This window comes from Priapulus caudatus, unplaced genomic scaffold (assembly GCF_000485595.1).
Source record: "Priapulus caudatus unplaced genomic scaffold, Priapulus_caudatus-5.0.1 Scaffold18, whole genome shotgun sequence".
Taxonomy (NCBI): Eukaryota; Metazoa; Priapulida; class Priapulimorpha; order Priapulimorphida; family Priapulidae; genus Priapulus; species Priapulus caudatus.
Genome location: NW_014577079.1, coordinates 637,119 through 663,383, shown reverse-complemented (window position 1 = coordinate 663,383; position 26,265 = coordinate 637,119). Strand labels below are relative to the sequence as shown.

The 26,265-nt window shown below is 41.0% G+C and overlaps 2 protein-coding genes across 3 annotated transcripts in view; one reads left to right on the top strand and one right to left on the bottom strand.

Annotated features, from left to right (window-relative positions):
* Positions 1 to 903, bottom strand: part of LOC106811233 (phosphatidylinositol 3-kinase regulatory subunit alpha-like) — a 215,096-nt gene extending 214,193 nt beyond the window's left edge. For both annotated transcript variants that reach the window (XM_014814790.1, XM_014814797.1), the window contains exon 1: positions 729 to 903. The gene's annotated coding sequence lies outside the window, so the exon portion shown is untranslated. The remainder of the gene's footprint in view (positions 1 to 728) is intronic.
* Positions 904 to 965: 62 nt separating this feature from the next.
* On the top strand, positions 966 to 24,178 carry LOC106811299 (DNA-directed RNA polymerase I subunit RPA1-like; the record flags this gene model as incomplete). The annotated part of the gene is given in 33 exon segments (XM_014814874.1): positions 966 to 1,010; positions 4,247 to 4,435; positions 5,189 to 5,316; positions 5,738 to 5,960; positions 6,597 to 6,706; positions 7,034 to 7,164; positions 7,661 to 7,771; positions 8,214 to 8,388; positions 8,875 to 9,009; positions 9,229 to 9,375; positions 9,945 to 10,165; positions 10,778 to 10,910; positions 11,159 to 11,242; positions 12,008 to 12,146; positions 12,710 to 12,824; positions 13,101 to 13,209; positions 13,495 to 13,590; positions 13,849 to 14,007; positions 15,521 to 15,733; positions 16,205 to 16,405; positions 16,868 to 17,068; positions 17,938 to 18,066; positions 18,504 to 18,668; positions 18,930 to 19,117; positions 19,348 to 19,606; positions 20,243 to 20,464; positions 20,782 to 20,834; positions 21,031 to 21,204; positions 21,701 to 21,993; positions 22,436 to 22,578; positions 22,779 to 22,859; positions 23,248 to 23,409; positions 24,068 to 24,178. Coding segments are annotated over 32 exon segments (4,974 nt in total), but the record flags the coding sequence as incomplete, so codon positions are not given.
* Positions 24,179 to 26,265: the final 2,087 nt, after the last annotated feature.

Genomic DNA, 26,265 nt, shown 5'->3' with positions numbered 1-26,265 from the left:
CATTGGGACCCATGTTCTCTATCCTTGGGCCAGTAACACTAGCATTCGTCAACATCGCATAAGCAATGGGCTTATTAATATTATTATGCCTTTATCATTTAATCCTACTCTAAAATGAAATAGCGATATAGCCTTTTATAGCATATAGGCTATAGGTAATAATTATTGAAAGATTCGTTCACATTTAGCCACAAGTTCCCATCTCGCTTAACACAACGTCATCCGCCGCGTAACACTAACACTGTAACAGTAACAGTCGGCGAGCCTGGTCGGTTTAGTTCACATTGGGCCAATGTATATTTACTTTAGTAATTTACCTAGGCTGCCGATCGAGCATGATGATGATGATGATTAGCCACAAGTTCCCATCTCGCTTAACACAACGTCATCCGCCGCGTAACAGTCGGCGAGCCTGGTCGGTTTAGTTCACATTGGTCCCCAATCTATATTTACTTTACTCTTTAGTAATTTACCTAGGCTGCCGATCGAGCATGATGATGATTAGCCACAAGTTCCCTTCTCGACACTTCGTTTCGACATTTCAACATTTCGACATTTCGTTGGCACAACGTGTAACACAGTCGGAGAGCCTGGTCCGTTTAGTAGGCCCCTATCGAGTGGTCGGTTTATCATGATGATCTAGCCTACTTTCGTAAGATCATATTTAGCTAGGCCTAGCGATTTGAAATTAGAACACGAGCCTTATCGAGCCGAATCGGGATACTTACTCTTAGTCTTAGTCTTAATCTCGATCTTTTGCGATTTCAAAATTCAAAACAGTTCAGCTGCACATCATAAAATATCACGTTAAAAATGGAAGTACCGTAAACACCGTATGGATTGTAACAGGACTAGACTGAAATGTACATCAGCACCATAACACAAACACATGTAAGTTGTAACGTGCTGACCTCATGCGCTGACCAACGGCTGATCTCCCATACTGCGATGGCACCACTTGCGCGCTGCTCACTTGTTTAATGGCAGCCTCCAACACTTATCACGCTGAAGTAGGGTTTAGTCTTCGTCTTAGTCTGAATCTTAGTGTATACTATAAAATATATGTGGAGGCCCAGCTCCAGGAAACGGTATTGCTAGGGTTAGAATACCCGGTGTATTGACGTTAGTCACACAGCCTGGTCGGGTTAGTGGAGGCCCAGCCTAATATTTAATTATATCTAGTAATTACGTGTATTCGAGGTTGTCTTGTGTTTTTGGCTGTGAGACATTACATTTGAAATGCCAATGACATCATCATCAATTCATGCCATCATCAATTCATGCCATCATCATCATGCCATCATCATCAATTCTAGCCCGACCAGGCTGTGCGACGGATTGTCTATACAGGGTACATTGTCTCTAGGGTATTCTAACCCTAGCAATACCGTTTCTTGGAGCTACATCAATTCATGCCATCAATTCAACACGCAATTGGTGAATTGCATATTATTTGGATTTTGCCATTTGTACCACCACTCAGTTAGGCTGAGAGGGTCTATGTCCCCTGGGGTACTGCCGGAACGTACCCTGGGTACGGTCCGGTATACCGTATCTAATATGCCGGACCGTACCTCACCTATTCCACTAACGAGTCTAGGGAGTCGCCTACGCCTATACTCCCTAACCCGAACCCGAACCCTAACCCTAACCCTAATCCTAACCCTAACCATAACAAATAGTGACCAGGGTACGTTGCGGTATACCGGACCGTACGGCATACCCTGGGGGACATAGACCCTATGAGCTTCAGTTAGGTCCAATTAATTCCGCCAAACGCCTACTTATGTAACTTAATACATACTGAGAGTAAAGTGTCAACCTTCGTCTTCCAGATCTTTTCTCTTTTGTATATAGTTAAAATTCTAAATCACTTTCATTCCCATTGCAAAAACTGAAAAAGTGCTGAAGGAAGGACTATATCACATGTGTTTTCCCCTACCATATTATTATTAGCTCATCTGACAGAGTCAGATGCAGCTTGTAGAATCGCATGATCGTCCGTCCTGTCTGCGAGGCTCCGTCCGGTCCGTAGCGTTTCCTACCGATAGTTTGCGGCACAAATCTTAATAGACGCCGCAGCTCGACGTAGCGTCCGTATTTCGGGATGTGGGAGGGTAATCCGAAAAGGAGTTTTGGGATCGTTCGACATGTGTCGGACTGCTCAAGCGTCAAAGGTCAAGAGGTGAAAGAAGGGGAACTGTCACTCCTTAACTTAAGGGTATTAGGGAGAATGCAGAATTTGCGCACAAATCTAACGGCGTCGACCTATAGGCTCGCTGATTAGTTTGGTGTATAGCATTCCATGGTAGGAGAAAGCCATTCACTGTGCTGAATTGGAGGTACAGTCAAAGGTCAAATGGGCACAGGGCGGAATTTTAGAAATTTTGAGGACATGCGTCTGACGGAGCCGATTTGAAAAACTTTTTTGGTTTCAGCGGGGACTGCATTTTTTATGGCATTATTGAAAGGACCATGGAAATCTACTTCTGCTGACATGCCAAAGAGTAAGTGTCAGATAACGCTTTTGACCCCTCAAGAGGAGGTAACATGGAGTTTGTTTGATCGTCTGCTTAGAGAATGACTGCCTGGTACCGGGGTGCTAGTAGTGATCTTATACATGCCTGGATGGTATGACGGTTACATGTCACAGTGAGAATTTTCAAAAGCCTAATTTTGGTTATAAGTAGGTTTATGCTCCTTACACTCAGATATAATTTCTATGGAATTCTGTACTGCGTCAGTATGCTACATGTAAGTATGCCACTGCCAGTGGTACTGCCAGTGCATGTGTTTGGTCGGATACTGGTGTAGTTTCTTGCCTGTTCGTTAAATCTGTTACAGGTTGGCAGCTCTTCTATGCAGCCTGTTAGGCTTGCCAGTAGGTCAATTGGATTGAGTTCTTCCTATTCTGTATTGCAAATAGTTGTGCTATACGTATGATGGGTGCTTCATCTTTTAATCTGGATGAGGACACCATAAAACGTACGCGCCATCTCGTTGGCATGCTTCATAAACTGATCCCAACAAGATCATTCCTTGAGAAGGTTCTGATTACATCCCTGTGCATTCACTGTTTCGGGTGTAATTGTGTAACACCATTTTGCGGACTAACAAGGTTTACTAGAATCACGACTCACCATCAGAGTCACCGCAGTAGCGTTAGATTGTGAGCGCTGTCGCCTCCGCCGGCACTTGTTAAATTCATATTCTAATCTGACAAGCTAGTCAACAGGCAAACAACAAGCATAGACAGGTTCATAGTCATGCTAGCACTCTCTTGCATCTAGATAAGTAGCTACGTGGCTACTGTATAAGTTTATCAAAATACTGTAGTCTTATTTACGTTTATACTAGATACTTAGGGAGCTTATATTAAAGGCAGCAAAGTCTACTCATCCCGCGCGGTCGCCACCAACTGGGGGGGGGGGCTAAACACTTGTTCACACCATGTTTCTGAATGTGTTGCTCGCCTATATACCAGTTTGCTTTCTATGCTCCATAAGGCCATTGCATTGCTGTCCGTACTGACATTTTCATACTAGCCTATGGTGCGAGCGCCTTCAGGAGCTGCTCATCTTTAGTCATGTTTACCAAACTAGCTACCAAGTTCAGGCAACTCCCTAACCTCACCCCCCCTTTTTCCCCCCCACAGGGAGCTTCACAGCAATGGGGTGGCCATTGTTGATTCTTAGCATAATTAAATCATCTGCATGCCACATATTTATTCGTATTTATTTCCTCAAACTTGTCTTTTTGAATGGTTTTAACTGGTGCATGTCAACGAGGTCAGTTCGATTAGTTACTCGATATCGCGTTGAACGTGGCGTCGACCAAGCGCTTGTTTATCAAAATCATAATCGATTTCATCAAAAAAAAAAAAATATATATTTTTTTTTTTTAAACTTGAACAAGAAACTTGGAAAAAGTGATGAGAATCAGAGATATTCATCGCTACTATACAAGTTATCTTTTATTAATCATACATGTATTATACACGAAAAGTAGTAAACAGTGCCCAATAACAAACGTAACAGACTAACAAGAGCATTACATGCACACACGTACATGCACACGACGTACGCACACGCAGGCATTCAACACCCCGAGTAACCGATTGTAACCGATCATCGATTACTTGGGTCCAACCGATGATCAATTACGAAATTACAACCGATTGACAACACTAGTTTTAACACATTCTGGTGGTTACCCTCAATGTGCGTGATTGATTTACTTATTTCAGTTTCATTGTACGCGGGATAGACAACGATGGGTGTACTGGATGTGCCAACGAAGCAACCGGCTCGGCTGTTGCTCAGCACCTACACCTCCTCGGAAATTCTCTCTTTGAGTGTAAAGGAGATTACGAATCCAGAGACGTTTGATAGTCTGGGACATTCTACTAATGGTGGACTATATGACCCACATTTAGGTGATTACAGACCTCTGAGCTAGACTTGAGTTGTATTTGCGATCATGAAGGACAAAAATTATATTATTTTATTTTCGTGGTTTATTATACACTTTGATACATTTGACACATCCTGAATTTAAAAGGTTATTTAAAAGAGGTTTGACTGCATAATAACTATACTATCATAACATTCATTCTAACAGGTGTATAGTCACCATAAATAGGGCCGTACCCTTGCTTTTTCTGTGATTTTATCAGGATTTTATCTGTTACAGTTCCTGCATTTTATAAGCCAGATTTACCATAGGCCTTTCAAGTGAACTGTGTAATATCCCAAACTTTAGCTAACAAATCTTGGCTATAATAATATGTCTGCTACGCTGGCCGCCAGCTTACACGACATAAAACAGTTTTTGGAGATGTTTTCTGAGAAAATAATTGATTCTATAAGCCACGAAATATGGTTTATAATGTTACAAAAGGCCACATGACGATGAACTCTTTTTTAAGGATAGTTAACATGACTCCACCTTTCGTTATGCTGAGCTCAAAAGAAAGCAGAACACGTTTAGGGTGTGTGATTGCTGCGTGCTTAGAATTGAGCACCCAACCCCAGCATAGCTCTCTTAACTCTTTGGCTATGCCTATATCATGGACATGTTGATACATACGGTTGTTCTAATATTATGTAGATTGTAGATACATGTAGCTATAGCATAGATCTGATTGTGATGGTATATTTATCATAGATATTTCTGCTTTACGTTCCAGGTCCGACTGATAGGAATGATGTGTGTGCAACATGCATGCTCAACCAGCAACACTGTCCTGGTCACATGGGTCATTTTAACTTATCATTACCAGTCTTCAATCCGTTCTACTTTAGGAATTTGCTCCAGGTACTTTGTTATGATCATTTGTCATTTAGGATCTCTCAATCAATCGCACAAACACACAAAAAACTAAAATAATAATACAGTTTACGGGTAATCATTAAATTGTCGCAATCACATCGATGAGATTGTAATAGGAATGACAGGTATTTTCTGTGATTGAAGCTGATTTGATTGTGAACCTATTGTTACGTATCAGAAACATAGCATTAAAAAATAAATTCTAACGAATGTTCATGATAAGATCGTCACACACATGCGAACCTATGTGTCTGTCTAATAAAAGTACAAAACTGCGAGCCATCGCAAACACCTAATCGTCAAGGTTACATAATGTGTGACTATATGTTCATAACTGTTTAGCAAGCAGCTGTGGTTTTAAACGCTCCCGTGTCCTTCACCGCGCGATTCTCCGCCTGTCATTTAGATTCTGAAGGCGAGCTGCTTCAGCTGCCACCGGCTGCGCGCCCCGTCATTGCAGAGCCACCTGGCGGTGACTCAGCTCGCGCTGTTTGACCACGGCCTCGTGGAGGCGGAGAGCCGGATGCGCGAGGTGCTGCAGGCCGTCGTCGACGAGAGCGCGGGCGCGTTCAACTGTGAGGAGCTCGTCAGGGAGGCGCTCGACGCCGCCGCCGCAAAGATGCTGCAAGGTCGGTGTCGCGATGAGCAACATGTCGCGTGTGTGGAAAATCGTGCGCAGTGTGCGGCGCAACGATGTAAAGTTGCGTTGTGTACAGGTAAAGCTGTATTCGAGGGTTAGTCGAGGAAGAGTGGGCTTTATAGAGAGGTGTCCATTCTGTGGAGGTCATTTCAGTGTGTAGCTGCTACTCGAGGGAAACGTCAGATGTGTCCTTTATGAAAAGTGTTCCTTTTGTTGGAGGTGGCCACTAACAGATGTTTCAATGTGTGTGTACAATAATCTATAGATATGTTTATGGTTTTTGCTGATGAATCAATAATTATGGTGGCGCTAATTTTTATGCTAGGTACATTAAAGCATATAGGCACCTCAGCAAAAAACAACCAACGTGGCACATTTAGTGGTAATACACCCTCAAATATCGCTTCAAAGCATCAAGAGCAATGAGACTGATCCCAGGTTCAGACTGGTAAAATTTGTTCAGTGTATAATATTGAGTGCACTAAATATAATCCAAAGCTTTAGTATTAGGTGGATAAGAAAACTTATAGCTGGTCCTAAAGAAATTGGACTAACTTGCTGTTAGGCTTAATTATGATGTTTTGTTGTGCTATTAATGATGCATGACTGTTTTTCTATTTTTTAGAGAGCAAATGCAAAATAGAAAAGGAACGCACACCTAGTAAAAATCTGATAGAGTTAAGACGTCTCCTCGTAAAAGATTTTCTCAAAAATCTCATGTCATCAACAAAAAAGGTAAATCTTTAAAAGCTTTTTATGGAAACTAGACATTTCATAATCAAGCTGCCTTACATAGTTCATTAACAAGTATTTATAATAGTCTCTAGTGGCAGCTATAAAGAGTTGTATATACTAAATTTATTATCATTCTAATTTTAATATAGACAGTATTTACCTCTAAAAATCCTGCAAACAATGTTTTTCGCAAATACTTAACAACTAATGTCATATAGCGTGATACATACATAACTTCAACAATAGCACATGGGGTGCACATAGAAGTTCATGGCTTGATAGCTTCAAGCTTATAGTAATTCTACACATGTTTCTGTTCTCGATTAGTGTCCACACTGTCACATGCCTGGTAGAGCATTAAGACAGGAATACAACACCAAGATCATGTTTACGAAAGGTATCAGCAACAGAGCAGCTAACAAAGCTTTACAAATGGCAAGAGAGCTTAAAGATAAAAGGTATACATATTATTTGGTTTATTTAATTAACTTTAATTACTTAAAACTTTTTTAAGATTTAATTAATTAATTAATTAATTAAGACAATTAATGCGGATTTGTGGTTTACAAAAGGTTTATAAAACTATAATCTGTGAGTGTAATTTTTTAGGCCAAACCCAAATATTGCTTGCAATAGCTAAAATAATAATTAACCTGTATTAATAAATATAATAATTAATACAAATTACTGTTATGATTTATTCATTTACTTATTTAAATATTTAGAATGGGTTGACATTTAATTTTGTCATTTGACATTTGGTCATGTTGTTTAATACTATCAAATTAGAGGACAACTATGCAAAACTACACTCCTCATTTCCAACCATGTTCTTGTTGTTGTCAGCCATGCCAAGTTTGAAACGATTATGTTTTAGTTTGACATGACCTATTTCAATGTATGTTAGATTGTGTGCATCATTTTGTGATTGTTTGCATTCTTTCTTATAAACAGGATTACAGAAGAGGTGCCAGAAGGTGTAGAGTTTGGTGAAGGACAGCATGACAAGATCAATGATGAGAAACAAACCAAAGAGAGCAAGATCTCAGAACTCATGGGGCAATCGTATGGCACCATAATATTCTTTTGATTTTCAGTACAGTCAACACTGTATTTAAGGTTTTATATACATTCTATACATGCTTTATAGACATGTGTCTTTTCTATAGAGGTAACGCCTAACACAGGTTTGACCGTAGTATAATATTTTGGACATTTGCTCGGATGGTTATATTTGGCAGTGTCTAGAAAATATTTAGATAGGTTGGAAAATAATTTTAGTCATGTAATACTGTTGACATTGTCCCCATATTCTTCTTGCTACATTAGACAATGGCAGATTCAACACAACGTATTTTTCCATGAAAGTATGAATAGATATTAATCAATACAAATTACCAGTCAAAACACCGCAAGGTTAAAAAATTCTACTATGGGAAATCATTGCAAAGAAGCACTTGGTTGCCTAGCGACTTATTACTACAGCGCCCTCTGCATTAACACCTAGGTACCTGACGCCGGTGGATGCCCGTAAGCACCTGCGAGAGGTGTGGAAGAATAGCGGCCAACTTCTGGGCAAGCTGTTTCCATCTCTTGAAGCCGGCGCATCGCCCGATAACCTTTGTCCTCTTGACTTTTTCTTCCTTGATGTCATTGCGGTGCCCCCCTCCAAGTTCAGGCCAGTACGTTCACTCTCACATGTATATGCTTTAAGTTTAATGTAGCGTTATATTATATCATATTATATTATATTATATATTTTATTATCAGAAGTGTATAATATCGGAGGTGTATAATATATATTCTATATTATACACTCCTGATATTATGACATTAATCACAACTTTTATTTTCTGATACTTATTTGTTTAATGTGGCCAATAAAGAAAGTGAATCTGCTGACACATTTTAGACATAGAAAACACATATTAGGCACATAGAACACATTGCAACACATATTCATATGTTTTCCTGCCAAGAGAAGTAAGTACATATTTATATTAGACACATTTATCAAGAACGCATGCATATTCACGAGTTGCCGTGCGCACAATCTGTTCAAGACCATGACTATGACTAAGACTTTTATAAGCGTTCTAGAAATGTGCTTAAAGTTTGCTGCACCTGGATATGAGGTTGTGAGAATAACTGAATGATTCTATTTTCAGTTAAATGTGTTGGGTGACAGGAAGTTTGAAAATTCGCAATCACTCAACCTGCAGAGCATCATGAATGAGAATCTGATATTACACCATCTCCTCACCATGATGCAGAGCAAAGATAAATCTGTTCAGAGTAGTATTGTGAGTCGAGTTTTTATAAATCTTTATTTGTTTTAATTTGCTAAAATGAGAATCTTAACATTAATTGTTAGCAAGAATGATAAGAGCTATTAGTGCCATGTAACATAACATAATGATCCATTATTCTTATAACTCCCATTTAAAAATTTAAAAAGTTAGTAGGCCAACGGACAGGTTAGTAGATATACATACTATTTCATGGAAGAGTATCTCTTGCAGACGGCGATTAGTCAAGTGCAGGGCGACACGGTCATGGAAAAACTTCAGAATACGTGGCAGCGCATGCAGACCTGTGTGAATGTGATGTTCGACAGTGACCTCAACAAAGCAGCATTCATTAAGGACAAGACTATAGGAGTGAAACAGGTGCAACATTTTTGTAGTCAAATACTAGTTAAGGATAGCCAAATGACATAAAGCTTGGCAATGTCCGGGTTTCATTTGACCATGAGGTCCACTTGGCTATAGAAATTCGAAAGTGAAATTTTGATAGATAGATACCCACAATAGATCTTTTCTCCTCGATTAGATTATATTATTTACAGCAATATATTATTTCGAATTTCAAGCAATTTGCCTGATTTAAGAAACCATTTGGGTTTCGCTAGCAAAACATAGTTTGTGCTGCATATACTAGATCAGTGCTTCTTAAACTGGTGAATGGTTCACCCAAGGTTGAATGAAATTATTTTGGGATGAATGAAATTAGCTAGACCAAAAAAAAGGAAATTTAGTTGTGGGTGAATGAAATTTTGTGATAAAGACTCGAGGGCGGATGACACTGAAATAGTGTAAGAAGCACTGCTGTAGATGGTGCAAAGTAACGACACGAATTAGGCGCAGCTACTCTTTTCCCGTGTCGTTCGGCCTACTACTTCTGACTACATTAATATTACTGACATTTCATCATTCATGCCGCCGTCGACACATTGCAGCTGCTAGAGAAGAAGCAGGGTCTGTTCAGGAAGCACATGATGGGCAAGCGCGTGAACTACGCGTGTCGCTCCGTCATCTCGCCCGACCCGTACATCGACACGGACGAGATCGGCGTGCCGGAGGTGTTCGCGAAGAAGCTGACCTATCCGACGGCGGTCACGCCGTGGAACGTCCACGAGCTGCGGCAGATGGTCAAGAACGGACCAGACGTGCACCCGGGGTGAGTCGTGACGCGTCCAAATCTGTTACAGGTCGAGTACCCCCTAGATGGCATTTATAACATTGCTGGTCACATTTGTTGTATATTTATTGAGTTCATTGGCAGAATCATCAGAATCATCAAACAGGTTACGACTATTCGACTACTGTCAGTCTAGGATGGCCGTAACTTTTGCGTAGCACTCAATATGCAAAGTTACAGGCGTCGTAGGTTCATGATGTCCTGATTATTAAGGACAATTTCTGGCAGGGGACACCTGTATGTATTACTGGTAGCATTTCCCCTAGGCATCATTTGTGTCGCTGCTATTGTCAACAAACGAGTGGTTTGGCAGGGAGTGGAATGTATATTGAGCAGCTTTGTTGTGTGTTTGCGAGTTTGAGAGTCGAGAGAGTTTGTGTGTTAGAATTTATTAATACTAATGATTTTCATGTTATATTACTAAGTATGCAAATACGTGGAAAGCTTTGAAGGGTCATTGTCCCATAACAGCAGATGTCATTGTGGCTGGACTGTTCTTTGTGCACCATGACGTGAGCATGCAGACATGACCATGAGTTTGTAGTAGTTAGCTGCCCACAATGGCTTTCACAGATCTCGTGCTCATTTCAGTGCTGCTTTTGTCATTAACGAGAATGGATCGAAAACTCTGCTGGGTAGCATGACGAGATCAGAGAGAGAGGCAATAGCCAAACAGCTTCTCACACCAGATAATGTTATGAACAAGATGATGGGGGTGAAACAGGTACATGTTCCTGAAGCTGTCATGTCCATATACCTATCGGTATATCATATGCATATTTATACCTCTAGACATTGTATTGTCAACGGACTGTTTCAACTAACTTCTACGTTCGTTGGAGGTGTAAATCATTTGTGATGAGGTGGTAGTTACTTAAATTACTCAATTTTGCTAAACATTAATAAATTCTATCGTGAGGCTCATTCTTTTTTATCATTGTGCAATGTAGTTGTTGCATTTTGCCGAAACAGGTTTACAGACATCTCAAGAATGGTGATGTGATGCTGTTAAATCGACAGCCGACTCTACACAGACCAAGCATCATGGCTCACAAGGTATAATTTGTCTGTACTGTCTGTGTGTGTGTTTTTGTTAACTCCCATTCCTTATACGTGCATGCTGCTGACTAATGCTTAGGGTATGCTGTATATATATATATATATCAGGAGTAGATAATAGGGAAGGAGTGTGACATCAATAAACAAGGGAAATTCGTCATTTATTAGCCTTATAATACCTACGATTTACTACGCGTAACTCATCCAACTTGAGCTCAAATCGTACACAGTACATTCGCCTAGCATCGTGCGAAATCGTTTCCTCGTTTACACAAGCAATCTGGAGATACAGACTAAAACGTACGACACGATTGTCCATTCTTTGGCCATCAATCCAAGTCCATTGCCCGCCTCTATTAAAACAAAAGGCAGCTATACTGACGCGCTGTTGCTGTGCTTGCTCTCTCGGAATGTGGAATGTGGCGGTGTGGCTAGCGGGAGCGGCGAGGAAACGATTTCGCACGATGCTAGGCGAATGTACTGTGAACGATTTGAGCTCAAGTTGGATGAGTTACGCGTAATAAATCGTAGGTATTATAAGGCTAGTAAATGACGAATTTCCCTTGTTTATTGATGTCACACTCCTTCCCTATTATCTACTCTTGATATATATATATATATTTATATATATATATATGTATATGTATATATATATATATATATATATGTATATATTTATTTATTCATTTTATTAATATATAATTATTTAGTTTCACACAGTTTGTTTCAATAATTAATAAACCATGTTGCTGTTACTTGTAGGCACGTGTGCTTCGCGGAGAAAAGACCATTCGGCTGCACTACGCAAACTGCAAGGCCTACAACGCAGATTTCGACGGTGACGAGATGAATGCGCATTTCCCACAGAGCGAGTGCGGACGGGCAGAGGCCTACAATCTTGGTATTTCTCACTCTGCCGGCCCCTATATGTAACTGGTTGGTGCAAGACTATATTAAAGGAAAGAAATGTGCATCGTTTCCTGGTGATGTTCGTGCAGCTCAAACTAATTGCCTGCGTAAAGTCGTGTCAGAGATCTATAGTGGTTGTGAATATTTAATTTTCTCTTCATCTTGGTGTAGAATATTCATGGAATAACTATTTATTCATGACTTTTCTCATAGTGGATTTTTCTTCAGTTTGGACTGGCTTTAAAAATTGACGTTTATTAATTCTTTATACACGTGCCTTACTGAAAGAAAGTAGAACAGTATTTATATTGAAAGTTACAAATATGTCATTGAAACTGATTTTTTATATGAAATTGCATATATATTAAATACAATGTAATGTGCATAAATGCACATAGCATGCAATAAATGTGCATTTAATAACTATATAATAATTATTATTATAAACGTTATAGTAAATATAAATATGCGGTTAAATTTATAATATATCATAAATTATTTATGATATATTTATCGGGTTATTGGATATTATATAATTATTTGTTTATTTGACAGCTCTTAGTACACAGCAGTACCTCGTGCCAAAAGATGGCACGCCACTGAGTGGTCTCATTCAGGACCACATGGTGTCTGGTGTTATGATGATGATACGTGGCCGGTTCTTCAATAGGTAAGCTGTGATCTTGCTGAGTGGCTCAATTACCAGTGATGTGCCATCAATTCACGATAATTCACATAAATTTTCAAACAGGGCACGTTGGAAATCTGAAATTTATAGGAAATTCACAATCAATATAGGGGGAGATTGAGTAAGTAGTCATGCCAAATATATTCGAAGGTGGGAATCATGCTGCATAACATATTTATTGCAAATAATTAAGTGGAAAATAATTCCAATCTGCAGCATATTTAATTTATTAATTGTTTTTCCCATATTTTTTTTCAGAGCGGATTACCACAACCTTGTGTTCTCGTGTCTGTCTGACCACCGGAAGCGTGTGACATTACTTCAACCTTCAATCGTAAAACCTGCTCAACTCTGGTCTGGAAAACAGGTACTGTATTTTTTTATTTTTTTATTACTTCTACGTTAACGTCGTTCTACCAAGCCTTGTTTATTGTGTTTTTTTGCCCAACAGAAAGCCTCAGTAACATACGTCGTTTAACGGTCTTGCATGAAACCTGATGTAAAGTTCTACTGCGGTTCTATCATTACTTGTGAACCTATCAAGGTTGCATCATCTGTGAACTTTTCCATCGTGTGTATAACATTAACAGTTTGTGTCGACAGTAATTCCTAACTTGCCTACTTGTGTCTATCACATTCATTCCATTAACAGGTCATATCGACAGTGATTTGCAACATCATTCCTCATGGAAAAGTCCCTCTAATGCTTACCGGAAAAGCGAAGATATCAAGCAAGAACTGGCAACAGGTTTCTCATTAACATGCCTTTCTGACTGCAGTCAGTCCTATATTGAACCTTGTTTTTTTTGTCAAATTTTATGGGTGCTATCAACACCAAAGTTCAGATTAAACTCTTATTATTGAATTAATGGGCAGGGTTCCTCCTGCACATTCTCGCCTGCAGTGTTATTTCCTTGCCTTAACTGTGTGGGTGCATGCTCTAGACTGTGCCATTTTCCATTAATTCTGCATGTCACTACATTAACATGAACTCTCGTGTTTCAAGGTGCCAGCACGGCGTTGGATAGCCGGTGGAACGCCTCTGCAGGGCGACAACATGACAGAGAGTCAGGTAGTCGTCAGACATGGAGAGCTGCTGGTGGGAGTACTGGACAAGGGTCACTATGGAGCGACGCCCTATGGTCTTGTGCACTGTTGCTACGAGGTGAGATCACTTTTACCCAGATGTGTCTAACCAAGAGCTATATAATTCGGGCCTAAAGTTGCACATTTTCATGTTTCATAATGCGAAACAATATAATAAGTAACCCACTGACTGTTTTAATACTAGTGTTGTCAATCGGTTGTAATTTCGTAATCGATCATCGGTTGGACCCAAGTAATCGATGATCGGTTACAATCGGTTACTCGGGGTGTTGAATGCCTGCGTGTGTGTAACGTCGTGTGCATGTACGTGAGTGCATGTATGTGCTTGTTTAGCCCTGTTTACTGTTTGTTTTGCACTGTTTACTACTGTGTGTATAATACATGTATGTTAATAAAGGATAACTTGTATAGTAGCAATGATATCTCTGATTCTCATCACTTTTCCAAGTTTTCTTGTTCAAGTTTTATTATTATTTATTTTTATTTATTTATTTTTTTTGTTGTTGATGAAATCGATTATGGATTTTGATAACCAAGCTCTTGGTTCGAGCCACTGTTCAACCGATGATCGAGTATAATCGATGATCGTAACATCACTATTTAATACTACATGTATTTTATTTAAAAAAGCATATCATATTCAATGTATAATGAAATAAAGTTGTATTTAATGTTTCTGTCTACCTATATTTAAATAACTTTATAATGAACATTTTAAACGTATACGCCCGTTCATGGTTATTATAGGTTGAAATATTGTTCCGTACGTTCGGCAACTTCTGGTTTTGTCTCACAGCAATTCCTAATTACATGTAGCATGCTAATCTTGACGTTTGCACTATTGCAAGTAGCGCCTCTATCTATATCATAGAAATATATAGAGACACATGGTCTAACTAGTATATTATTTCTATGATCTATATACTTTAATGACTGAAACAATGGCATAGTGCTGCCAAAATTAATTCATAAATTCATGGTGGTAGATGGCGCTTTTTAGAGGAAGCATTTTATAGAATGCGCATAATGCTATAGAAATACCAATAAATAATAATAGAAAACCATAGTGAATTATGGATTATATTATTTTAAGGAATTTTAGCCAAACAGTTGTGGAATTTTGCGTAGACCAAAGTGAGAGCACTGAGTGATTCAGTATAAAGATGTTAAGCCACCACAACCAAATTGTGAACCCATGCATATATGGGTGACAAGTAAACTGTCATGTCATTGTGCTGTTTGCTTTGGATATAAGCACATATTTGTGGCCAACAAGCTTATTATGCTGCAGAAGCAATTTGTGTTTTGTGTACATGTGTTGACAATAAATTAATGGTCCACAATCTGTTTTGTAGTGGCTAAGAAATCTTTTGATCCACAAACTGTTTGTGGTGGCTAATACATTTTTTAGATCCAGAAACTGTTTGTGGTGGCTAAGAATTTTTTAGGTCCACAAACTGTTTGTGGTGGCTAAGAATTTTTAGGTCCACAAACTGTTTGTGGTGGCTAAGAAATTTTGGGAGAGACAGGTCACACGAGGTCATTGCAAGCGAACCATGTTGTCATTGCAGCTGTATGGTGGAGCAATCTCTGGCAAGCTACTGACCAGTCTAGCGAGACTGTTTACTGCATTCCTGCAGCTGCGTGGGTTCACACTGGGTGTGGAGGACATCATCGTGACACCAGATGGCGACAGCAAGCGTGCAGTAATCATGGCCGCCGCGAGGAATGCGGGTTCAGAGGTCGCCGCTAAGGCACTTGGTGTCAGCAATTACACAGATGAGGTGCTGAATCTGTTATACATAATTATAACATGTGCTATAATAGTTATACAGTCAAACCTCGGTTATCCGAACATCAATAATCCGAATTTCAGATTATCCTAACAAGATCTCAAGGTCTCGTGAATACGAGACGGTAATACGATCGTTAACGGTAATACGATCCGATTAGTTATCCGAACAATCAGTTATACATGTTATATGGACAAAATACTCCCTGTGCACTCGGTCGGATAATCGAGGTTTAACTGTATGTAGTAAAAGTTAATAGGTTAAATAAGGATGAAAGTCGTTCTTTTTCTCGCGGCTGCATAGAATGTAAATAACTGTGCAATGGAACATTCTTGGTTTGAAATACACCACATATGATTTTTGACTACATTCTACTTTCATAAAAGATGCATAATTTTTAATTGAATTATTTCATTAATAATAATGTAGTACATAATATAAGTGAATATTTCATACCAATAGAACGAGATTTCACAGCGGTATCGTGCCAGCCACTACAGCCAGGATGATGGTGATCTCAAGGAGCTGGACTTGTGTATGAAAGCAAAAACAGATGAGACGAATAACGAGATCAACAAGGCCTGCTTTCCACACGGCATGCTGAAGACGTTCCCTAACAACAACTTGCAGCTGATGGTGCAGTCCGGTGCCAAAGGCTCAATGGTACATTTACCGCATAAACATATCATCTTGTCGCAACCTTAATGCGTGTGTAAACTAGAGACTTGCACTGGATATGTCCTTGTGTTTATTGGTATGATAGTATCAACAGGTATGTGCTTGTATCTATGAGTATGCACTTGATTCTAAAGGTATGCACTTACTTGTTTCTATGGGTGTGGGATTGAAACTACAGGTGTGCTGGTATATTGCATATATATCCTGGTAGCTACAGGGATATGTTTGTATCTATAAGTATGTGCTTGAATATACAGCTATGTGCTTGTATCTACACTTATATGCTTATATTTACAGGTATGCTTGTATCCACAGGTACGTGCTTGTATCGACAGGCACGTGCTCACGTTAGGCATACCCTGGCTGCGTTTTTTCACTCCTACAGGCATACACGTCAACCTGTCAACACGCGCATGTTTAACGTTGTTTCCGTGCGCGCTCCCGCAGGTGAACTGCATGCAGATCTCGTGCCTCCTCGGACAGATCGAGCTCGAGGGCCGGCGTCCGCCGCTGATGATCAGTGGAGCGCAGCTGCCGTCGTTCGCGCCGTACGACACGACGCCGCGCGCCGGCGGCTTCATCGACGGACGCTTCCTCACCGGCATACGCCCGCAGGAGTTCTTCTTCCACTGCATGGCCGGCCGTGAGGTGCGTGGTGGGAGGGGGAGGGGGAGGTGTGTGCGGCAGGAGGAGGGGGAGGGGCTGTGGCGGAGGGGGAGGTGTGTGTATTGGGTGGGGGGGGGAGTGGGAGAGGAGGTGAGGTATATTCCAGCCTTATCGACTGCCGCTCCTTCACCGGTATACGCCCACAGGAGTTTCTTCTTTCACTGCCATGCCCGGACGCGAGGTGTGTGGCGGGAGGGGAGGGGTGTGGGTGGCGTGAGGGAGTGAGGTGTGTGGCGGGAGGGGAGGGGAGGTGTGGATGGGTGGGGAGGGTCAGGTGTGGTAGGGGTGGGGAGGTCGGAGATATGGATGGTTGGGGGGAGGGTCAGGTGTGTGGTAGGATGGGGATGGTGGAGGAGGGTCAGTGTGCATGGTAGGAGTGTGGATGGGTGGGAGGGTCATGTGTGTGGTAGGAGGTGGGGAGGGGGAGTGGGATGGGTGGAGGAGGGTCAGCGTCATGGTAGGAAGTGTGGATGGGTGGGGGAGGGTCAGGTGTGTGGTAGGAGGTGGGGAGGGGAGGTGTGGCATGCGTGGGGGAGAGGGTCAGGTGTGTGGGTAGGAGGTGGGAGGGGGTGTGGATGGTGGGGGAGGTTCTAGGTGTTGTGGTAGGATCGGTGGGGGAGGAAAGGTGTGTATCGGGTGGGGGAGTGTCAGGTGTGTGTTAGGAGGTGGGGATGGGTGGGGGAGGGTGATGTGTGTGGTGGGGGAAGGAGGGCAAGGTGTGTGTGGGTGGGGGAAGCAGTCATTTGCATATGCTACATTAGCAATAGTGCTTTCTGTTATTATGTTGCATGTACTCTGTAAATGATACTGTAACAATGAGGTAATAATTATGCACGTTCACACTGATTCAGGGTCTTATAGATACAGCCGTGAAGACAAGTCGTAGTGGTTACCTGCAGCGCTGTATAATCAAGCATCTAGAGGGCATCATAGTCAACTACGATATGACTGTGAGAGACAGTGACGGTAGCGTCATTCAGGTAGTTATAAGAGTTATAGATACATGTTATTAAGACTTATAAAATTAAGAGAACTAAATAAGAGTTATCCTAATTATGGTAGTATAGTTTTGTGGTTAAAACTATTTTACATTTTACTGCCTGATGTGAAGCGTAAAGTCTAAGTAGAACTAGCACAGGAGATAATAGAAATTATTTTACAAATGAGAAGTGTAGCTTCCTCACTCATTCATAAATACATTACATGCAAGATATTACTATTAATAGTATTATAGGGGGTATATAATGACTGTGTATACAATAATCTTGACAGCACCAGGGTTTCTTCTGAGGGAAAATTAGACAAAGGCACATGATGGATTCAAAGGCGTGCCGACAACGGCAGTGCGCCACTGTGCCTCTGATGTATAAGAAACCCTGAGCACTGAACTAGATTTGTTGTTATTATTGTTTTTTAGTTTCTATATGGTGAGGATGGTCTTGATATTGGGAAGACACAGTTTCTGAACAAGGGACAGTTCAGATTCCTCATTGATAATTACGATGCGGTGATTGATAAACGTCCCATTGAAGACATACAGAAGGTGATGGACACCGCGACAGCACCGAAGCTGCAAAAAAGCGTACGGTCGTATTTCTCGGAATATTTTTTCTTAGATATTTTGACGGGGCATACCACACAAGAGTTTTATCGCTAGTGGGTATTTTCGATGTAGATAAACATTCGTAAGTTTGTCAGTCAGTGGAGTCATATAGCTGTTTTGATTAGGAGCGATGCTAAACGAGTCTTGCATGCATACACCTGCCACAAAGGTAATAGAATAATAAAAGAAGCCTTTTCCTTTGTTCTGCTCTATATTATATATTACTCTATATTTATACAGATATCGAAGTGGAAGAGGAAGCGTGGTTCCTCACATAAACAGAGGTGCTCGGCTTTCCTGAAGTACGGTCAGAAACACCTTCCCGAGCTCCGAGAGCAGTTTGGGGAGGTGGCCGGTGCCAAGAGAGGCATGGCTTTCACCGCCCTCGTGAACTCCTGGAGGGAGTTGGATGACGATAAGAGAAGGAAGTAAGTCAGAAATTGCCATTCACATATAGTAAGGAAACCTGTAAACATATATACGAGAATATTTTTTGCTTGAACAGTAGGTGTCTGTAATGAACAGCTGTGTGTGTGTGTGTGTGTGCGTGTGTGCGTGCGTGCGTGCGTGCGTGCGTGCGTGCGTGCGTGCGAGCGTGCATGTGTGAGCATGAGTGCGTGCATGCAAAACAGATTCGAGTTTAGTAATATTTTTGCAGGTATGAAAAGCACATATCTGGTTGCCCCGATCCCGTCAGCTCGCAGCTATCTGCATGTCGGTACTTTGGCGCCATCTCTGAGAGAATGTCTGACGTCGTCGATGACTACCTGAGCCAGAATCCCGATAACCTCATTAGTAAAGAAGCTGATCACCAGAGGGGGCGTGTGAGCCAGGATGAGTTTCGGACATTGATGTATTATGAGAACATGAAGGCGATGTGTGAACCAGCAGAGGCAGTCGGCTTGCTAGCCGCTCAGGTATAGTTCAACATCCTGTTATGTGCAGGTTAGACTAATATTACTGTTAATGTTAATGTACTCCTAATTATATCACTATCAGTAGGATACACATACAAGATGGATATGTCTCTAGTGCCAACGTAGTTGTATTAGTAAGTGTAATAATTGCGTCATATTTCTTCTTCTTTGACGTAACATTTGTGCCATTACTGTCAAGTAAAGAAATTGTGATCGAATTTATTTACTTCTATTCATATTGCCTTGATAATTGCTTCGATTTAGTTGTGAATTATAATTAAACATAGTCTTATATAGCATTTTAATTCATGGTCATCATTCAGAATTCCCTTAGTAGGATCAGCTCCAGAGGCGTGATTATGTGAGCATACTAGCATGGTTCGTGACCTCACGGCCAACTGTGATATAACACATTGTCGACTATTCCCGAGTGACCTGCCATCTCGAATTAAATGATGTGCACTTTTAGTCGGCACTTGGAGTGTATGGTTTAAGTTTGTATATATTGTCGGACATTACTTTGCTTCAGGGACAAAACCAGCGACGCCAGCTCAATGATAGATAAGGAGAGATGATGTGGTATATTATCGACGCCATTTTTGGTATTAGAGTGCGTTCTTCTTTTGTACCCCGCAGTCGATCGGCGAACCTTCGACCCAGATGACCTTGAACACGTTTCACTTTGCCGGGCGTGGAGAGATGAACGTCACGCTGGGTATACCGCGTCTGCGCGAGATTCTGATGGTCGCCAGTGCCAGCATCAAGACTCCGACGATGGAAGTGCCATTCCTCGATCACGTGTCAGCCCGGCAGATGAAGACTCTGCAGCTGAAGCTAACACGCGCCTACCTGTCGACGGTATTATATTTATTATATTAATATATTTTTATATTTATATATATATATATAATTATATTGTATATATAAATATTTTTATTATATTTATTTTTGTAACCTAAGTAAGTCACTAGTACCAAAGTACACAAGTACCTAAGTGAACCTTGTAAATTAAAAAATGAAATAGTAACCAAATTTATTAATTCAATAATGGTTTACAATATTCGTTTTTGCACATTTTTAGGTTTTTCTTTCGTGAACCATGTGGACTTTTCAGTTTTTGTTTTGTTGATTGTGATGTTAGGCTGTTAAATGTATTTTGTGTGTCGTTTTTACAGGTTGTGGAAGAAGTTAGAATTTGTGAGAAGATGTCAATTGAAGATGGTGGATGGTGAGAAATTTTAACATAAAAAAAAATATCTATAAGGCTTTTTGAACATGTTGAACTATTTCACAACTATTAACTCATACTAAATTTCATTGCAAAGGACAACCTGTAACTATAGCTTTCAAATGAGATGTTTTTTTTCTGAACACTTCGCATGAGAAAATGCTCAAGAAATCCGCATTTGGTCGGTTGCTTTCAGGCAGAAGTTCCGGATATACAAGCTGTTCTTCCAGTTCCTGCCGTACTCACGCTACAAAGACAAGTGTGCGCTGCGACCAAGCAACGTGCTGCATTTCATGCAGACGAAATTCATCAAGAATCTTCTCTCCGTCATCCAGAAAAAGATGAAGAGCAGCACAAAAGCAGCTGCACAGTGAGTATGCCTGCTGGCAACGTGCCAATGAATGATGGAGATGTCATTGATGTCAGTAAAGGTCACCTTATCCTAGCTGGCGGGACAGTTAACGTTGGTTAAGTCTGCGTTCTGACATCTATGCATACACGGGTTCAGGATTAGGCTAGCTTTATGGTGATGATGTATGATGATGATGATTCTGAAGAATGCTTGACTGAGCTGGGGCTAAAGAATACATGATCGGCTCAGGTTTAGCTTAGGGTCATGGTGACGATGTACGTTCTGATGAATGTACATGAGGAGGCTTGAGCCAGCCGGGATTAACGATAACGGCGGTCAGGGATGTTGTTTGTAGATTGGATATTCAGCACTCTGGTGTCTATGCATGCTGCTAAATCGTCTGCAGCCTACACTACAATACCCACTCGCGTAAGCATTCCATTTGCGCATCTATTTAACGCTATTCACAAACATGTGGCAGCTCTGACTCGGTCGTGGCGTTGTGTGTCTGTAGGCAACTGCACGTGGCGTCGTTCAAACCCGCAGTGTCCCGGCGAGCGAGCAATGAGGACGACGATGATGAGTCGCCACCAGGTGGCGATGCTGGAGGCGGGGGTGATGCAGAGGGGGCGCCACCGGATGTCGGCGGTAATGACAGCGAAGACTCGGGGGATGAAGCGAACGATGGGGACGCGGGTGCGGAGAAGGAGCGTGAGCGAGCGGGTGACGACGGGGAATACCGAGGCGAGGAGGAGGAGATGGAGGAGATGAACATGACGGAGGAAGAGGATGATGAAGAAGAGGAAGGTATTATAGCAACTATTGCTTCTGGAACGTGAAATGTAATTAATCTCCCTTCGGTTAAATTTTATCGTTCAAAAATGTGAAATGTATTTTTAATGTTCAATGTGAAGTATATTATTAATCAGTTATGCGATGTAGTTAATTTATATGGCTTTATTTCCTTTGTGTTATTCAGTAGTTTTGACATCAATATTTTCTATTGTTTATGATGATTAATTGAGAATATCTGTCATTAATTTAACACACATGTGTTTTATATGGCTTTATTGCCTAGCAGCAGTGCATGAAACCGTGTTGAAAATGTTTTTGTAATTTGGCATTTTGTTCACTCTATTGTGTGAAGAGAATTAATACATGGTGCAGGCAATGAAACACAGAGTCAAATTATAGATGGCTAGTCACCCTGATAATAGGTTAAAATTTGTATATCGTTGATGTTTTGTAGAACAAGATGATGAGGCTGAAGATTCTATCAGTGTAGACAATGTATCAGATGAGGAGGGTCAAACTCTACAGTCTTTAAGAAAAAAGAAAAAACTGAAGAGTATCAGTAAAACACCACCAAAAATGGACGCTGCCATAGTAAATGTAAATATCACCATTGTTCCTTTCTGAGAAGCATTCATTGCACATCCTATTTTCTTTTGCACATATATAATATCTAATGGTATATTTGCTATTTCTAATGTTATAACCATTTACAACAAGTCTGTATCATAATACAATAAACATGCATATACAAATGCATCCGATTCCTATGCCTAATGCACTTAATTACTACTTTTCAGGCCGTGATCAATGTGGCTCGAGAGGTCTCTGGCTACGCATACGATACTGTCAATGAGGAGTGGTGTGAGGTTACTCTGCAGGTGTGTATTTATGTTAGCAGTGTCTACACCACACGTATAACATGGTGTGTCTATTATATTCCCCACACATATATATATATATATATATATATATGACTGCTATTATAATATGCTAGTAATCAGTGGTTCTTAACCTTTTTTGAGTCAAGGACCCCTTTGAGAATCTGCTGAAAGCTACAGACCCCTTCCCAGAAAAATGTACATAAGCATATAGACACAAAATTTTTCCATGCGCCTCATTCACAGACCCCCTAAAGCTTATCCATGGAACCCAAATGGGTCCATGGACCACAGGTTAAGAACCCCTGTGCTAGTTAATTAAATTATTTAATTAATTTACTACACTGTGGTATGCGTAATGTAGCGACGTTCTCTTGTTGTCGCGTAGTATCCGCTCGAGGCGAAGATCGACATGACGTCACTGCTTGAGCAGGAGGTGCGGCGCACGATCCTGCATCAGACGCCGGCAATCTCGCGCGGATTCATCAGTGACGGCATGGGAGCGTTCGCAGGCCGCAAGCTGCTGAAGACCGAGGGCGTCAACATGGCCGTGAGTGGCTGCTGTTACTTGTGTTTTTAGTATTTCTTGATATATCTTCTTTCTTTTTTTTTTCTTTTTTTTTCTTTTTTTTTCATTTATATACTTTGATTTATTGATTTATATTTGTTGATGTATTTTCTGATTGTATTTTCGTGAAGATTTTGTTTTTGTTGGGTTTTACGTTGGAAAAGGCAAATTGCTTTGCTAAATTTTGAACGATCATGTACCTGTAACATTTATTGATATTGGTGTATTTCTCGATTGTAGTTTCACGAAGATTTCATTTTTGTCGAGTTCTAAGTTGGAATAAGGCAAATTGCGCTGCTAAATTTTGAATGACTACATGCCTGTACGTTTATTGAAAGAGAAATCTGTGCATAAAACTGAAACTTTTAGTTGTTTCTTCGGCAAATGGTGAAAAATAGAGGTTTGACGGCCAGATAGAAACCGTTAGCCTACATTAGACAACCTTGGAACAGATAAATAGTGCTTTCGTCCTACGTACCACATACAAATTACAAGTACAATTATAAGAAATGAAATGAAATTAATCGGGTACAATTATTTGTAAATTACGTTTCAGCCATCTGTGTGCTATACACTGCATGTACGTGGCACTGACCTAGATCTAGCATGCTTGATTTCTCATCACTTTGTTGTTCTGTAGGCATTGTGGAAGTATGGTCACCTGCTGGACTTGAAGCATCTGTACAGCAATGACATTCACGCTGTGGCGGGTGCATACGGGATCGAGGCCGCAGCCAAAGTCATCACCACCGTAAGTACAATCAGCGGGATGCTGTGATCATCATTAGGCTTCACACGGTCGGAAGACGTGTGGTTACGAGTAGAAGGGCTCGAATGTCACAACGGCACCCACGCCGTGTGCCGTGGTTATCCTCGTGTGCTGTGGTTGCCTTCCCTGCATTCCGTATTTCTACTCCTTAATGCCGTGGTTGCCCTCCTTACACGCGGCTCCTTACATGGCCTTCAAAATTAAAAGTTTCTTTCTCTCTCTCTCTCTCTCTCTCTCTCTCTCTCTCTCCCTCCCTTTCTTCCTGTAGCCCTCTCGGATAGTTGTTTGTATATATCTCTTGGTTTCATATTGTCATCTGGAAAGTGGTACGTGGTGGAAAGCGTTCAACGTTTTATGTCTTATTGGGATACCAGGTGGCAGCAGCGACATGTAAAAAATCACAGTATCATTGGTCGTATTCGCAATAGTTGATGTTACATAACCATCGTTTGATGCTTTTAATTGCTTCTGCGGTTTCATCTAGCTTCATAGATATTTGTTCTGTTATCAAAAGTGTCAAGCCAGTAATATGTTAGCGTGATTATTATCTGTGAAATGTTTGATTGCCGCAGCTGGCAATCTGCTTTGATAGGTCTTGCAGAATTTTATTGGTGATATTTTAATTATAACTGTTTACGTTAGTTGATTACAGATTGGGTGATGTAGCTGTAAAACGTGTTTCTATACCACGAATACAAAAAAATAAAGAAGAATAGATCACGTCTTATCTAATTATGCTGATATTCTGTAGTCATTTAAGGATGTAGGATGTAGTAGAGTGGGTCGTAGTGCTGGACGATACCTAGTAATCGTGTTGAACAAGGAGTGATGCGCAAGTGCAGTTGGAACTACGAACAAGCGGTTGCTTATTGTAGAAAGGATTGCCTTTCCAGGCCGAGTGCCTATTTCACAGTTGAAACTGCTATAGTCCGTGACTATCAGTATCACACGTCACTGAAAAACTTTAGATTTGCAGACACCCGCTCACGCATGTTGTTCAGTAGCAACATTTTACGGAAGCGTTGAGAAACTCATCATGAATGCTCCTTCGACTGTTTTTAATGAGTGGTTTACTCTGAAGCGTGCTTGTAACACAAGTTACACAGTAACACAGTAACACAAGGGCTTGTAACACCAGTTACACGTAGGCGTGTTGCACTCAATCGCAGGGCAGGTTAATTTGAGTTTGGAGTTTGCATCAGTCTAGTGTTGTAAGCAAGATGGCATTGTTTAGCATATAGTTTCAGTGATAAACATCGGAAGATTATATATATTTAGGAAAATGATGGCAAGATTCTTGGACAAGTTCTCATGTTCCAAGGGTTGATATGGTGCATGGTAATCATAGATTGCAACCGTATATTTGGCAATCGTGTATCGTTAAAATGAACACGGGTACAATGGCTTAGTGGGGGGGGCTGAAAATTTACCCCCACTCTATAGATATACCTGGTATAATTACACACCGAGGAAGACAGAGCGAGAAGGTCTGTGTAAAGGTCGTGTCTGTTCTCGAGTGTAATGTTAGACAGCAAGAATCGGCGAGAATCGAAGCAAACGTTACGAGACATGCTGTCGACTGTCTTGCTTGCACTGTCTTGCTTGCACTGTCTTGCTTGCACTGTCTTGCTTGCTGTCGGTGTCTCGTGTTCGTATAAACGCAACGTGTGTTCTGCGCGAGCAAAAACCACGCCAAAAAATTCCCTTCCCGAAATTATCATGTGAAACGAACACGTGCTGTTGTATTCGAAATCAGCGCGCCATTGTTTCCAAAGTTAGTCACGAAACGCGAGTGCCTTCAAAGAATTGTGCGTAGTTACGAATTTTAAAAGGCTCTCCGGCAATCTAGAGTGACTTGTTTGTGCGGTTGCAATGTCGGTCGCGAGCGAGAGCGAGCGAGAGAGAGAGAGAGAGAGAGAGAGAGAGAGAGAGAGAGAGAGAGAGAGAGAGAGAGAGAGAGAGAGAGAGAGAGAGTGTGTAGTACGTAGTAGTACGTAGGTACGGTACGGGTACGGGTACGGGTCGGGTCGGGACGGTGGACGGCCGGTCCGGTACCGGTCGGTACCGTA